The sequence below is a fragment of the Poecilia formosa genome, unplaced genomic scaffold, assembly GCF_000485575.1.
Source record: "Poecilia formosa unplaced genomic scaffold, Poecilia_formosa-5.1.2 Scaffold308, whole genome shotgun sequence".
Classification (NCBI taxonomy): Eukaryota; Metazoa; Chordata; class Actinopteri; order Cyprinodontiformes; family Poeciliidae; genus Poecilia; species Poecilia formosa.
The window spans coordinates 739,989-753,041 of record NW_006800247.1 but is presented as its reverse complement, the minus strand read 5'-3'; the positions used below and the strand labels follow the sequence as shown (position 1 = coordinate 753,041).

At 36.9% G+C, this 13,053-nt stretch overlaps 1 protein-coding gene across 1 annotated transcript; it reads right to left on the bottom strand.

The window, feature by feature from the left end:
- Positions 1 to 2,076: 2,076 nt before the first annotated feature.
- LOC103152370 (glucocorticoid-induced transcript 1 protein-like) lies at positions 2,077 to 12,743 on the bottom strand. The gene is made up of 8 exons (XM_007572813.2): positions 12,051 to 12,743; positions 10,411 to 10,556; positions 8,887 to 8,988; positions 8,501 to 8,617; positions 5,478 to 5,606; positions 5,234 to 5,402; positions 4,503 to 4,665; positions 2,077 to 2,561 (listed from the first exon to the last, which is right to left on the bottom strand). The coding sequence occupies exons 1-8, from the start codon at positions 12,172 to 12,174 to the stop codon at positions 2,285 to 2,287; spliced, it is 1,227 nt and encodes a 408-aa protein (XP_007572875.1). The 5' UTR covers positions 12,175 to 12,743; the 3' UTR covers positions 2,077 to 2,284.
- Between the last annotated feature and the right edge of the window lie 310 nt (positions 12,744 to 13,053).

Sequence of the window (13,053 nt, the reverse complement as noted above, 5' to 3'; positions counted from 1 at the left end):
ATCCAAACAGAAAGGAAGCATTTTGTATCAACAACTCTATTCTGTATTTTTAATAATAATAATATAAAAAAAACTACAAGTTAGTCAAAAGATCAATCAAGTCTCCATCACCATGCTCACACACTCACACACACATAAATCTGTCAGACACTTTACCCAGAAATGTGTAAAAAGTGGGGAAAAAAACAAACATCCTCTCCTGGAAGTGCATAAAACTCCACCCGATGATGAAAAACCTGCCACAAACGAACATCAACAAAACTAGAAATAACAGGAGATTTTTTTTTCCTTTTAGCTTATGCTGCAGGTAACTGATAAAGACGTACAAAATACACTTTACTACTCTTAAGATTTACAATGAAGTACAAAAAGAATGAATGTAAAAAAAAACAAAAAAAAAAACATAGAATTGCAACTCAAAGGTAGCAGTTCAATCTGTGCAAACATGTCTACCGGAAATAAAACTAGTTGATCGACTTGTCAGCTTGGCAGAACGAAAACATATCAAAGCAAACATGAAAGGCGACACATCTATACCACTAAAACTGGTTAGGTAGTCAACTAGGCCGTGAAACCTCAAAACTATCAACATGGCGTCAAAAACACACCTACCTGGTGTGTTCTTGATACACCAACATCGAAAAACAACATCTTTAACTACTAACTCATACATATTTCTACAAAAACAACAAACTACCTTAAAGCAGGAAGCTGAAGCTCTTGGGTGTAAATGCTACCCAACTCCAACAAACGGAAATTTCCCTACGGCCAAGTATAATAAAACAAAATAAGTGATTTCATTGTCTTCTCTTGAGTCAAGCAAAGATTACCAGCTGATTTGTCATGCACTAGCAACATCCAGTTACACATAAATATCTTTGAATACCTACAAAAAGGAAGAAAACTCATTTTAATAATAAGTGAGTGTTCTCAGAAGACCTAGACTCCTGATATTTTGGACAAACGTAAAAAAAGAGGAGGATCTAGGCAGGAAGTGAAGTCAGTAAAGTCAAAGCTCTGTTTCATGTTGTTTTTTTGGCCATAAATTTCTTTGGAAAATAAAACTGATTGACCCAAATTGAAATGTTTTGAGTTCCTGGAAGGAAATTGTAGCTTATAAAGTCTTTCCTTTGGGTTTCGACGGAGCTCAGAAGTGTTCATACCCCTGGTAAAATGTCGTTTTTTAAAGGAAATCCTGATAAGTAACCAAAACTTTCCACTTTTAGAGCGACATATTCTGAACTGATCCGTTGAAAAGAAAATATTTTTTTGGGGAAAAAAGCAGCAATGACCTCTTGTTTTGATTGCATTCAGATTTTCTACCATCTTTCTGGTGAATCTATTAGCTCATTGTTTAAAGGTACCAGTCATAAGAAGGCTACAAATAAAATTCCTCAGCATTATTTTCCATAGCATTTCACCAGGAGAAAGTTATCCAAAAACAATAAAGCCAAACCAAGAATAAAGCAAAACATGAACCTGTCAGGAAGGCAACAGCAGCACTGATTCTGTATCAGACGATATATTCTATTGTCCATATATCTAGACTAAGAAGAAGGGAATCAAGACATGGTGGTGGCATCATTATCCTGTGGGTTTGGTTTAATTTTTTTGATAACAGTGGATACATTTCTGACAACTTTCATGAATTTTTATGCAAAACCTTCAGGATTTCTGCTAGAAAATAAAAATTAGAAGTCCAAACATACAGTTAAGCACAAAATTATTGTATCAAATTATTATATTATTTTAATTTTACTGGGATGTGGATGTAATTTGAATGTTTGTGAAGCTCAGCCAGATGGAGCCAAGACTCTCAAACCGATTACTGAGAAGGATATAAGTAATTTGCAACACAATTTTTAATGAAAATGTAAATAAATACAGCTCATTTTACAGTTTTATCTTCAGAAATAACTTTTTGGTTTAAGGTGAGATTTAAATTCAAATATGTCAGGAAATAATAATAATATGGGGCTTAAATGTAGATTTACAAACAAAATGAATGAATTTGGATTAAAATTAGAGTTAAATTTAACTGAAAGTGCATTGGACTAAGAGAAGTCGTCACAATAAAAGGTGGAAAGAGTTGATTTATCAGGAAAAACACCTAAAATTTCACCAGGGGTGTTTTACACTACCACATCATTTATCTGCCCTCCTCCAGAGTTACTCATAAATCAGATTATTTTATATCTAAAGAAGAAGAGCAGTTCAAACACACCTGCCTGGTCCAGGTAAACATTTGCATCATCATTTTCACAGAAAAGAGCTGCAGCTGCAATCAGAAGGCGAGCGCCTCTCCCGAAGCGTCTCCCAGCACGGCGGAGGCGGCAGCCGGATCCGGGGAGGCGCCGCGGTTCCCGGCGGACGGCGTTCCCTGGCCGGAGCAGTTCCCGACGGGAGAGACTGTGAGGCTGCGGATCAGCAGGTCCATGGAGGGGAACAGGGGCTTCAGCAGGCTGACGGGGCAGAAGGCCGAGCCGCCGTGGGGCGTGAAGTTCACCTTGTTGGGGTCAGGGCAGGAGGAGACCGGGGCCTCCTTGTGGTGGTGTGGGATACTGCAGGAGAGAGCAGGACTTTGGGTTGGATCGAGGTCATCATCATTAACTAAAAGATTTAACTGAAATTATAGCAATATCATGGTATATCATATTCATTAACCTTCGAACTGATGTGAAATTCATTTTAGTTTATGTTTAGTAAATTACGGCGCGACATTTTCCTCCTGGTGGCAAAATGACGACAGCAAAAGTTGTGAGAAAACACCAGAGTTGGGAAGTAACTAGTTACATTTACTCAGTTACATTTACTTTAGTAATCTTATTATAAAGTATTTCTTCTCTTACTTCAATAAAATTTCTGGATTTTCTTCCCACTGAATGAAAAACAAACATGTTTTAACCAGACAAAAACACACAGCCGCTGTTTATGTGAAAGTTTATGTTTTTTATTGAAAGAAACTGATTTGGAAACATTCATTTTGCCTGATTTTGTTATTTTGTTGCTAATTATGTGAATTACTGTTATCTGTGTCCTTAAAATATCAACATTTCCACTCATTACTATATCATTTTTAAACATTAAATGATTAATAATCTGATTGGAAAGTTTATTCGGTACTTGAATAAACTTTTTACCAAATACTCTTTTACTTTAGTAATTTCTTGGATGGATATTTTTACTTTTACTTGGAGTAAAAGTAAATGTAGTAGTGCTGCTCTTACTTGAGGACAATTTTTGGATTCTCTACCCAAACCTGCTTGATTGCTTAGCAATAAATCAATACATTTTTTGAAAATAGTATTTTCTGTTGAGTATTTGTTACCCAATCACAATAACATACTTCGAGATTATTGAATTTTGCACTCAAAACTAAACCAAAGTATGAAAAAACTAAAACTATCACTGTAACTACTGAAAACTAAACAATATTTAACAAATAAACAGAATTACAATGAAAACTAAACTACAATGAAAAACCTAAAACTTTTATAATTCTGGTTTAGATTCATGAATGTTCAGATTACCAATATATGTGCAATGTGCCTGAAAAAGGAGCCAACTGTCGTCACTGTAAACCAGAAGCTGTTAGTTTAACTCATGAGTCAGAGGGAGTGAGAGACTAAAACCAAGACAAACAGGAATAAAGGCGCAGCTTCACTTCCTATTAGTGATTTTACGCCTAATAAGTTTCAACAGTTCAGCTCATTTTCAGTCAATAATGCAAAACAATTTCCACCCATCATGAAAAGTGGAAATGAAACCAGATATTCTCCCAGGCTGAGCAGGAACTACGAATCAATATTTTTTTCAGTTTATCTACATAAACAACTAAAAAATAATCTAATTTTACGCTGCTCATCAGAAAAGATTGATGTGTCGGACTCATCTGAATCCTAAACCGTTTCTGTTAAAGCATCAAATAACAATCCTGCTGGCATTTGGAAAGTTTGTTCATTTCATGTAAACATTCAGTTGTTTTTTTATGCACAAATATTCATATCAATCGCTTTATATATATAACATTTCAGGCAAAATAATGTTTATTTTCCCATTTAAAGAGAGGATTTCTTTGTTATTTGCATGTTTTATTGTATTTTTAAGCTTAAATGAAAAATCTACAGAATGCGCTTTTTTTAAAGATGATTAATCATCACAATAATCAATAGATTAATTATTACATTTACTTGAGTAACTTTTTTTTTATTTACCTTTCGGAGTATTTTTACATTTTACTTTTATTTGAGTAAAATTTCTGGATTTTCTACCCACTGAATGAAAAACAAACATCTTTAAGCCAAAAATTCACCAGACAGACACCTGCAGTTTTTAAGTTTTTTATTACAAGAAACTAATTTGAAAAAAATCTCTTTTGTCTTATTTTGTTATTTTTTGTTAATTGTATGAATTATTGTCATTTTTGTCCTTAGAATACCTAAATTTCCACTTAACTTTATATTATGATGCTGCCTAAACTCAGATTATCTGCAGAACGGTACCTGATCTCCTCCCAGACTCGGACCTTCTCGCAGCCCTCTGGAGGTTCTCGCTGGAAGCAGAAGCTTTTGTTGAGTCCTGGAGAGGAGGAGATTTGTGGTGGCTGGTTGAGCTCGGCCTCACTGTGGGAGGAGACTGGAGACAGCGGACACTTCTCTACTGAGCCTGAAGCAAAAGGAAAAAATGCAAATGACACATTTGTTTGCTACTTCATTAAAGGAGACGCATTACTCTTCCTTTCACAGGTTAGGATGAGTTTATACAAAACAGTTTCATCATATTTTTTGGTCAAAATCATTCTTGGAAAATGAGAATTTAGTCCGATCAGTGAATGAGCCGTTTTAGGGCTCCGTCACTTTAAATCCAAACAAACAGCTTCTGGCCACATTTACACTCGCATATGAAAATGGCTGCGAATTACACAACTGTACATCTTTGAAAAGCAGAAGTGGAGCCTACTGCACAACAAACATGAGTACAGGGAGTATTTTCTGGATGACAAATCAACAACAAAGCACTTTTCTTTTCCAGCAGCCATTCTACAGCTCATACAGCAGTAAAAACCAGATAACCGTTGAATGAGAGCTAAGGTTTTTGAAACGGCTCGTTTTCCAGACACCAAAAAAAACATTAACTTGTTTTTAAGTGCTTGGGTTGATTTTAAAAGCCAAATGCAAGTATAAAAACATCCAAAATGTGGATTTATTTTGCATAATAAACGATATAAACTAGCCTTGGTGAGGGTGCAGGGGAGCATCTAGAGCATTAGATGGAGGCGAAGCGCAGGGAGAGGAGCAGTTAGAGGAGGAGGAGAGGGGTGTGGTGGCGCGGTCGCTCTGCGAACCGCTGCTGCAGCTGTGCAGAGGCACCGGAGCGCGGTGACCGTCTGGAACTTCAAGCAGCTGACGAGAAGGAGAACAAAATAAGTCGGGCATCATTGTGATTTTCTGAGGACAGGAGACATGAGAGACACCTACCCTGTGCTGTGGGGGAGGAGACTGGCTGATGAACATGCCCTCCAGCTCCTGGTTGAGGCCCTCCACGCTGCAGCGCAGGCGGGGAACCAGAGTAGACAGAGGGGAGAGGGGGATGGGAACCGGCTGGGTCTGAGGACACAAACACAAATCCACTTAACTTTTAGTTCACTTTAAAGGCAGCTCCTGACTTCAGCTCAACAACCACACAAATTACCAGTTCAGCTATTTGATATAGATTAATCAATCAATCAAGTTTATTAGCAAAACACATTTCAGCAACAAGGCAGTTCAAATGCGTTACATCATTAAAAAGCACACAAAAAAAACACAAAGTTATAAAACACAGCCAACAATTGTCAAGTTTCGGCTCTACACAGGTGGCTTCTTAGTCTCGATTTAAAGGAACTCGTCTGCAGACATGGCTCCGCCCCCTAGCCTATTGGCTCCACCCCCTTAGTCTCTTAGCTCCGCCCCCTCCTCCACCAGTAGTTTTTCATAAATATTAAGCATTTACCTATTTAAAGGCAATATAACCTGTATCTCACTGAACTGTGACTTGTGAGTAAGTTAGTTTTGTTTTGTTTATAGTTTACTAAAATATTTGCACTAGAAACTAGATCAAAAAAGGATTTGTGTTTTTTGAAGTGCAATTAAATACATAAAATTGTTTCTACTACTATCAATCTACAACTATAAAGTAATTAATGTTTAAGAGCAGATCAACACTCATTCAGACCCAAACGATCAAAAAATAAATAAATAAAACAAAGACCAAAAATGCTTGGTAAGATTTTGTGTTTTTGCAGTGTACTGTAAAGACATATCATTTTTTGTATCATTTTGGCTGTAACTTATAGTGGTGTAGCAATACACTAATCACATGATACAATATGATAAGCGATATTCTGCTCATGGTACGATATATATCACGATATTCAGCAAACGATACGATTCAATCATTTTCAAAGATTTTCTGAAAGATTTGAGTGATTTTGGTGACATTTTCTTACTGTACCAGAGACTTGGATTGAAATAACTGAACTGATGGTGTAATACTGGTGTAATAAATGTAATTTTGTTATACATTTGGCTTTGTGTATTTGGATGCAGAAAATGAACCTTTTTTGTCTTACTCAATATACTATAATGTAATTTATTAGTTTAATTGATTTATTTAATTAACTCTAACCGGTCGTTTCAGTAAATGTCATTTTTAATGTATATGTGCAATTGGGTAAAAATGTAAAAATGTCATGTATGATAGCTGTCATTTAATTCAAGTGGATTTTACATAAAAACTCAAAGAAGGATTTCATGTATCGATACTCGCAGATGAAAAATCAATACTTTGAGGAAAAAATCAATAAATATCATAGAAATGATAAAATTACACAGCCGTAATAACTTATATTCTAGAAGAATAAACCGCTATAAAAAGGGATTAGAAACAAAAAAAATAGAGAAAAGAGTGTACTGTAGCATTGTTTAAAAATTTAAACATATAAATATATGAGATGAGAGTATTTTAACTTCTACTCATATCTAGAAATTATAAAAATACTTACAACTTCTGTGTACCTTCAGTACACAGAAGTTGGGCCAGAACTGGATTGTCACCAGGACAATGAACCCATGTCTTTCTGCTGAAATGTAGCCGAGTTGTAAAGAAGAATGGTGACAAAATTCCTTCACAACATTGTAAACGACTGAAGCATCCAGAACACCAGCTAATGTTGCTAGTGGTGGTTTTGAATGCACGTCATTTTCCCAATGTCGAAAAAATTCATTCTTTCATCTTTCAAGAAAAGAAAATTAATGGTTCACACTAAAATGTCCAAATCCAATAAGGTCAAAAGTCCAGAAAAAGAAAAACTCAAAGCATATATCCAATATCTAATGCTAAACTGTAGGAAATTGTTCAATTTTATCAGAAATTTTGCTTGAAACAATGATTAGCTTAATAGCTTTTCATGCAATTAAGCTAATTTCTTCAGTGTAAATAAAATTTAATGATCTGCACTCAAAAAAAATACAGATTACAATGGTCAGAAGGCGCTGCAGAATGAATGTGACATTTTATTGAGCAATGACTGGATTTCTAAGCCGTGCCTCTTTGGTTCCACAATCACAGCTTCTCATTATTATGCTTGGTCACAGTAAACTCAAAAGATGTGAGAAAAAAAACAGAAAAACGGATTTGCAATGGGTGTTGCTGGACATTGCAAAACTTTGCAATATACTCTGAAAGGTAAAAACCCTGAGAACTGGGTTTAAGAAAGCTGTTATGTTCCAATTACACTTCCCCTAAAAACAAACAAAAACAAGTTGTTGCTTAATTTTTCTAACGGATTAACTGACTCGGCTAGAAAAACTCTTCAGTAAACAAGCATCCAACTCTGCTAAGGATCTTTGCACAGGCAGGAGTTTGCTGAGATGCTAGGCTAATGCTAGCTTGTTTCCTCTCGGTTTTGATACGATTTGTTGATAACTCAGCTCATATCGATGTTTCCTTGTGGGTTTTAAACCATTATTAGCAGACAGAATTGAAAGAAACAACACTTCTGTTGCATCAGGAAGTAAAAGCTATGGTTTAATTTACCAATTGTTGTTATGAAACTGTGACGTGATGGATTTTTGGGTCTTTCCCACAACAATAAACCATGAAATGAGCCTAGACTGACTGCCTTTGTTACTCTAAAAGAGCCAGTATAAACTACGAATTGATTTTATTTTAAACAATTGTGACCACAAGCCTCAAAAACCAAATCAAGTGTGCAATTACCAAACACTACAAAATGACCAGCTGTGCTCAAAAGCAGAACTATGCCTTTCTTCCTAAGAAGAAGAAGCACATGTGATGTAGTGATCTTCCTGTTGCTTCAGTGCTTTAATTCAGTCACTTCCTGTAAATAGTTGCACACTCGATGTATAAATTTGAAAATTGGACACAGCAGACAGTCGTAGTAGAAGACATTGCAGCCTCAAAGGGCCGCTGTGTTTGTTTGATGATGATGGTAAAGTACCTGAGTTGCTCCTAGGCTGCAGCTCCCATGAGGATAACAACACTGACGATCTTTGTCATGCACCCCAGAGGCCACAGGTTTGCTGCCCTGCTGCAGTTGTTGTTTCAGTTTGACAATCTGCAAAATAACACAGGTTACAGCCAATTACATTTGTGCATACATCGGCATTGATGGCTTTAGTCATGCATATTAAAAAAAATAAAAATCATCTGCAAATAACAGATGAAATATGCTGAAACCAGACTTTTATGTGCATGTAGGTGAGAAAACAGGAAGTTTCCGAGCAGCAGATGAGATCACTGCTCAGAAAAGTGTTTTTTTTTAATGAGCCTGGCCACTTGAATCCAGAGTTATAAACCTGCTGAGGAATAAAAGCAGAGACTGACTTCTCGAAGATGCTCAGTGCTGCCCCACGATGCCGAGCGTCTGTGGCTGCCGCTGGTGCTAGCTCGCCTGCTCCTGGACTTCTCCACCCATGAGTCCGGAGTCTACAGATAAAAAAACAAAAAACAAAAAAAAGGTTTTCAATGTGAATTTTTAACTCAGATTATCACATCAACCGAGTCTGGTCAAAAAACAGCGACAAGAATAAACCTCACATTACATCAAAACCTCTGGTCTGGATCACACAGATACGGTGGTTTTATCTTGTTCTTGACTTGATATTTTAAACAGTTAACACCCACAGACTTGCTCTTCACACTTCTAGAAGAGCAAAAGAGCAGGAGAAACTGAAAAACAGAGCGGGTGGAGGATGTGGGCAACCGAAGAGCAGTGGCGAGAGCCTGCACACAGAGCAGAGAGGATGGGTGCAGCCAGAACAGCCTCATCAGCTGACTTCAGTCACTGTTCTCATGGCTGTGGTTCACACTATGTAATAGCTGTGCAAGCACCGGACACTGCCTCCCCCTCTCTCGCTCTCGCTCCCCCCCCCTCCTTCTGCTCACCGTCTCACTTCTATCTTTGCAGAAAACTGCAGGGAAATAAACAGACACCATGACTCAAACCTATCTGTCCATTTAAACTAAACTAAACTGAAAATCCATGCAGAGCTTTAACAAAATAAACTCAAAGTTGTGACAAACTTATTCCTCTGACTCACTTTTAAACTCCTACAATATCAAATGCTGCAGAAGTTGTTGCAGTAAATGATAATATTGTCATTCTGAGACCATTTTCAACTAGAAATAAAAACATATTGATGCAGGTATAACCTCTCAAATGTACATTTCTACAGAACATTCAACACTGGAACTGGAAAATATTTTAAATGTACAAAATGAACAAACAAAACAACAATAATTAAAATTTATTATTAAGTCTCGATAACCAAAAATAATAATTCAGGCAAAAGTGGCAGGAAGTGTAAACTAGCTACTTCTTACCGAGTGTCACATGTAGCAATAAATCAATTAATCGCATTATAAATTAAAACAAGATCAATAATTTCCATTTGCATAATTTTTTTTTATTTTTTATTTTCTCTCAGAAACTGGATGAGAAAAGTTTTCATTCGGGTGCTTTGGTCTCAAACAGCCCGTTTTTTGAAGGATGATTTTGTTTACAGAGATTATATTTGTTGTTTCTCGTGGATATTTAAAATGACTTCCAGTTCCAGAGTTAAATGTTCTCTAGATTTTAAAGTTTATTAATCTTTGAGAATGCGTCATTACCATTATATTAATTGAAAATGATCTCAAAAACAACAATATTATCGTTTATCGCAATAACTTCTGGGACGATTTATCATCCAGTAAGATTTATTGAGTTTCAAAATGGAGGATTTCCATTGACATTAAAGGGAAGCTTCTCTTTAACGAATGGAAATGATCACAGTAATGTTAATTTACTATGCGACCAGTCGATTTATTGCTGATTAACTCTCACACTTATCTCCATTTAGAGCACACCTGGGTTGATTTGTCCTTGCAGGACGGACCGCAATGGACTTCGGGTTCTTTCGGCCAGTGTCCCTGCAGGTACGGCCCGATGATGGCGTCCAGCGACATCGTCCGTCTCATCCCCGAGCTCAGCTGGTGCAGCCTGGGCTTTCCAGCTACAAACGTTCCAGAAAAACGGAATGTATTTTTTTAAAAAGGCAAGCAAGTTAGACATTTTACATCAGAAATTCATGTTTTTGTTTAAACATCCGGTTTTGTAAAGGAATCTGAATATTTTGGAATAATTCTAGACAATGAAAAGATAAATATTTAAGTTCCTTCTATGAAAATCTGCATCTCAATTTCCTCATCAAATCTTAAAACGACCGGTGTTCAATAAGGACATGAGAACTTTTCACAGAAACATCGCCAATATTTATATGGATGTTGCACATGGTTTTACAGCACTTCCCCTGCCCTACCTGTTGCTGTAAAAAGCTACTAAACTTCACTGCCTAGAAACAGATGATAAACCCAGACAGTCATGGTGTGAAAACTGAACGAACCGCACCCATTGAAGTTACACAGGCTGACTAATTACCCAGCAAATATCAGTTTGTTACATTCATAATGTTACACTATAAAGAAAACACATAACAGCTCTTATTTTAAATTCATGCATACAAAAGCATAAATCAATGTTTAAGACTGTAATAACTAACATGCTATGTACAAATATTGCTTTCCCGTTTAAAATAAGAGCAGTTTTTTAAAAGCTAGTTTGGTGTAACTAGTTATTCTGGTGGTTGTATCTAGATATAGTGCTACTAGGTTAAAAACCAATAACTTTTTTAAACCACCTCATGAATACATTCAATAAGACAGGAAAAGGGTTTGTGAAACTGCAGTAACCTTTAAGCTACTCCTGCCCTTTTGGAGGAGAACAAAACTTCTCCAGATCAGAAAACAAATTAAAACTTTATTTTGCAAATAGAAAAATCAGTACATGTTACTCACTTCCTATTTGTTTACCTAACATTTAATGCAACATTTAGAGCCTAAATTAAAAGCCCATTAGTGTTTGATTATTGGTATAATCTTATTTCTTCCTATGCGGTGTTACCACACAGGGTGTTTCGTTAACAGTGGTGTGCAATAAACAACTTCAGCTAATAATAAACAAGTAAAAAAAACAGATTATCAGTGCATTTCCACAATAGAATGATAAAGTACTAGCAATAGTTTTTAGATCAATATTTTCCACAAATATCAACTTTCTTGACTTTTCTTCACTTTAAAGCGTAAAAATAGATATAAAATGGTGGTTGTTTAAAAAGTGTAACATATTTCCTCCAGCAGACATTTATTCAAATTATAAGTCGCCCTTTGTCAAAACATTTGCAACTCTTCACGAGTTTTATTCAGCTGTGCAGAGAGCAAAGATGGCTACAGATCATGTCCAGATTACAGCTAAATAAGTCAAAAATATTTTGCATTTAAAGCATTAATTGTCTGGAGTAACTTTCCTATTAAAAATAGTTTTTGGGGGGAAGATATGACATCTTTCCGGAGTAAAAGTTGTGTAAAAAATCCTCGTCATCCTTGACTGATATGATGTTGTATAAGTTTCTGTTTCCAGTCAGAGCTCAACAGGTGTTTTGAGTCCATACCTGACTTCCCATCCCTCCGGTTCGGTCGCGGTTTGCTGGCCAGCCTGAAGGGAACAGTCGCCTTGAGGGGCTGCGGACCCAGAGAGCCAGGCCGGGGATGTCCAGCTCCACTTCGGCCGGACATGTCTGCGGGAACCAGCTTGAACTAATCACCTAAAAACTGGCAGCCCAGCTTCAGATGTATGAGTTGGGCTGCTGCTCGTAGCTTGGCTAAAGTTACCCACTGCAGCTCTTCCTCCTGTAGTGATGATGATGATTACTCGAAACCGTTACAAACTTCTCCCCTGAACCGCACACATAACACTTTCACAGTGAATTAAAGAAGTTAACGTCACTCAGCTCGACATATAAACGTTTTATTGTGCAAGCGCCGTCGCTAGTGATACTTTTTTGTTGTTGTTGACTTGGTCGTTTTCGAGTTAGCAGCCTAGCAAAGCAAAGTTTCTTTGTGAGGATGTTGAGATGTTTCACCCCTCTGTCGAACGAGGAAGCAGCTCCAGCTTCAAAAAAAGTCACTCTCACGTCAACTCCTCCGTCTTCAGAGCTCATTTAGAGGCCTGTTTCATTATGTGTTTTTCGGGCCGAGGTGTGTTTTTGACGGCCTTGAAAGTTGCGAAAGTAGACGTGGTTGTCTTCCCCCTCCAGTGTTCTGGCTTTAATGGCAAACTCAAAACACTTCCACCGCAACCACGCTGGAGTGGATTTAATTATGCCAAACTTAGACGCAGCTCTGACTTCTGATTGGCTGGTGGGGACTCGCTCTTGAACCCTATTGGTCAATGCCCCATCAATCTGTCAAATCTCAAACAATAAAATTTTCTGTCCCCACCCCCATTCATACGTCGCATTAACAGATTTACTACGTTTAAAATCCTCCTAAACATAAATAAACATAAATACAAAATTTTATGTTGTTGGGGCTGTAAATTCTCATTTTTATTGATACCCACATCATTACAGATGAACAGACTGCTTTCAAAAAAGGGAATAATTATGACAATAA

Excerpts from the sequence above, each read along its gene's own strand:
- LOC103152370 (XM_007572813.2), bottom strand. The coding sequence starts at position 12,174 with ATGTCCGGCCGAAGTGGAGCTGGACATCCCCGGCCTGGCTCTCTGGGT. Across the intron at positions 8,989-10,410 it reads GCAAGGACAAATCAACCCAG|ACTCCGGACTCATGGGTGGA; the intron begins GTGTGCTCTAAA and ends TTTTATCTGTAG. Across the intron at positions 5,607-8,500 it reads GCAGCCTAGGAGCAACTCAG|ACCCAGCCGGTTCCCATCCC; the intron begins GTACTTTACCAT and ends TTGTGTCCTCAG.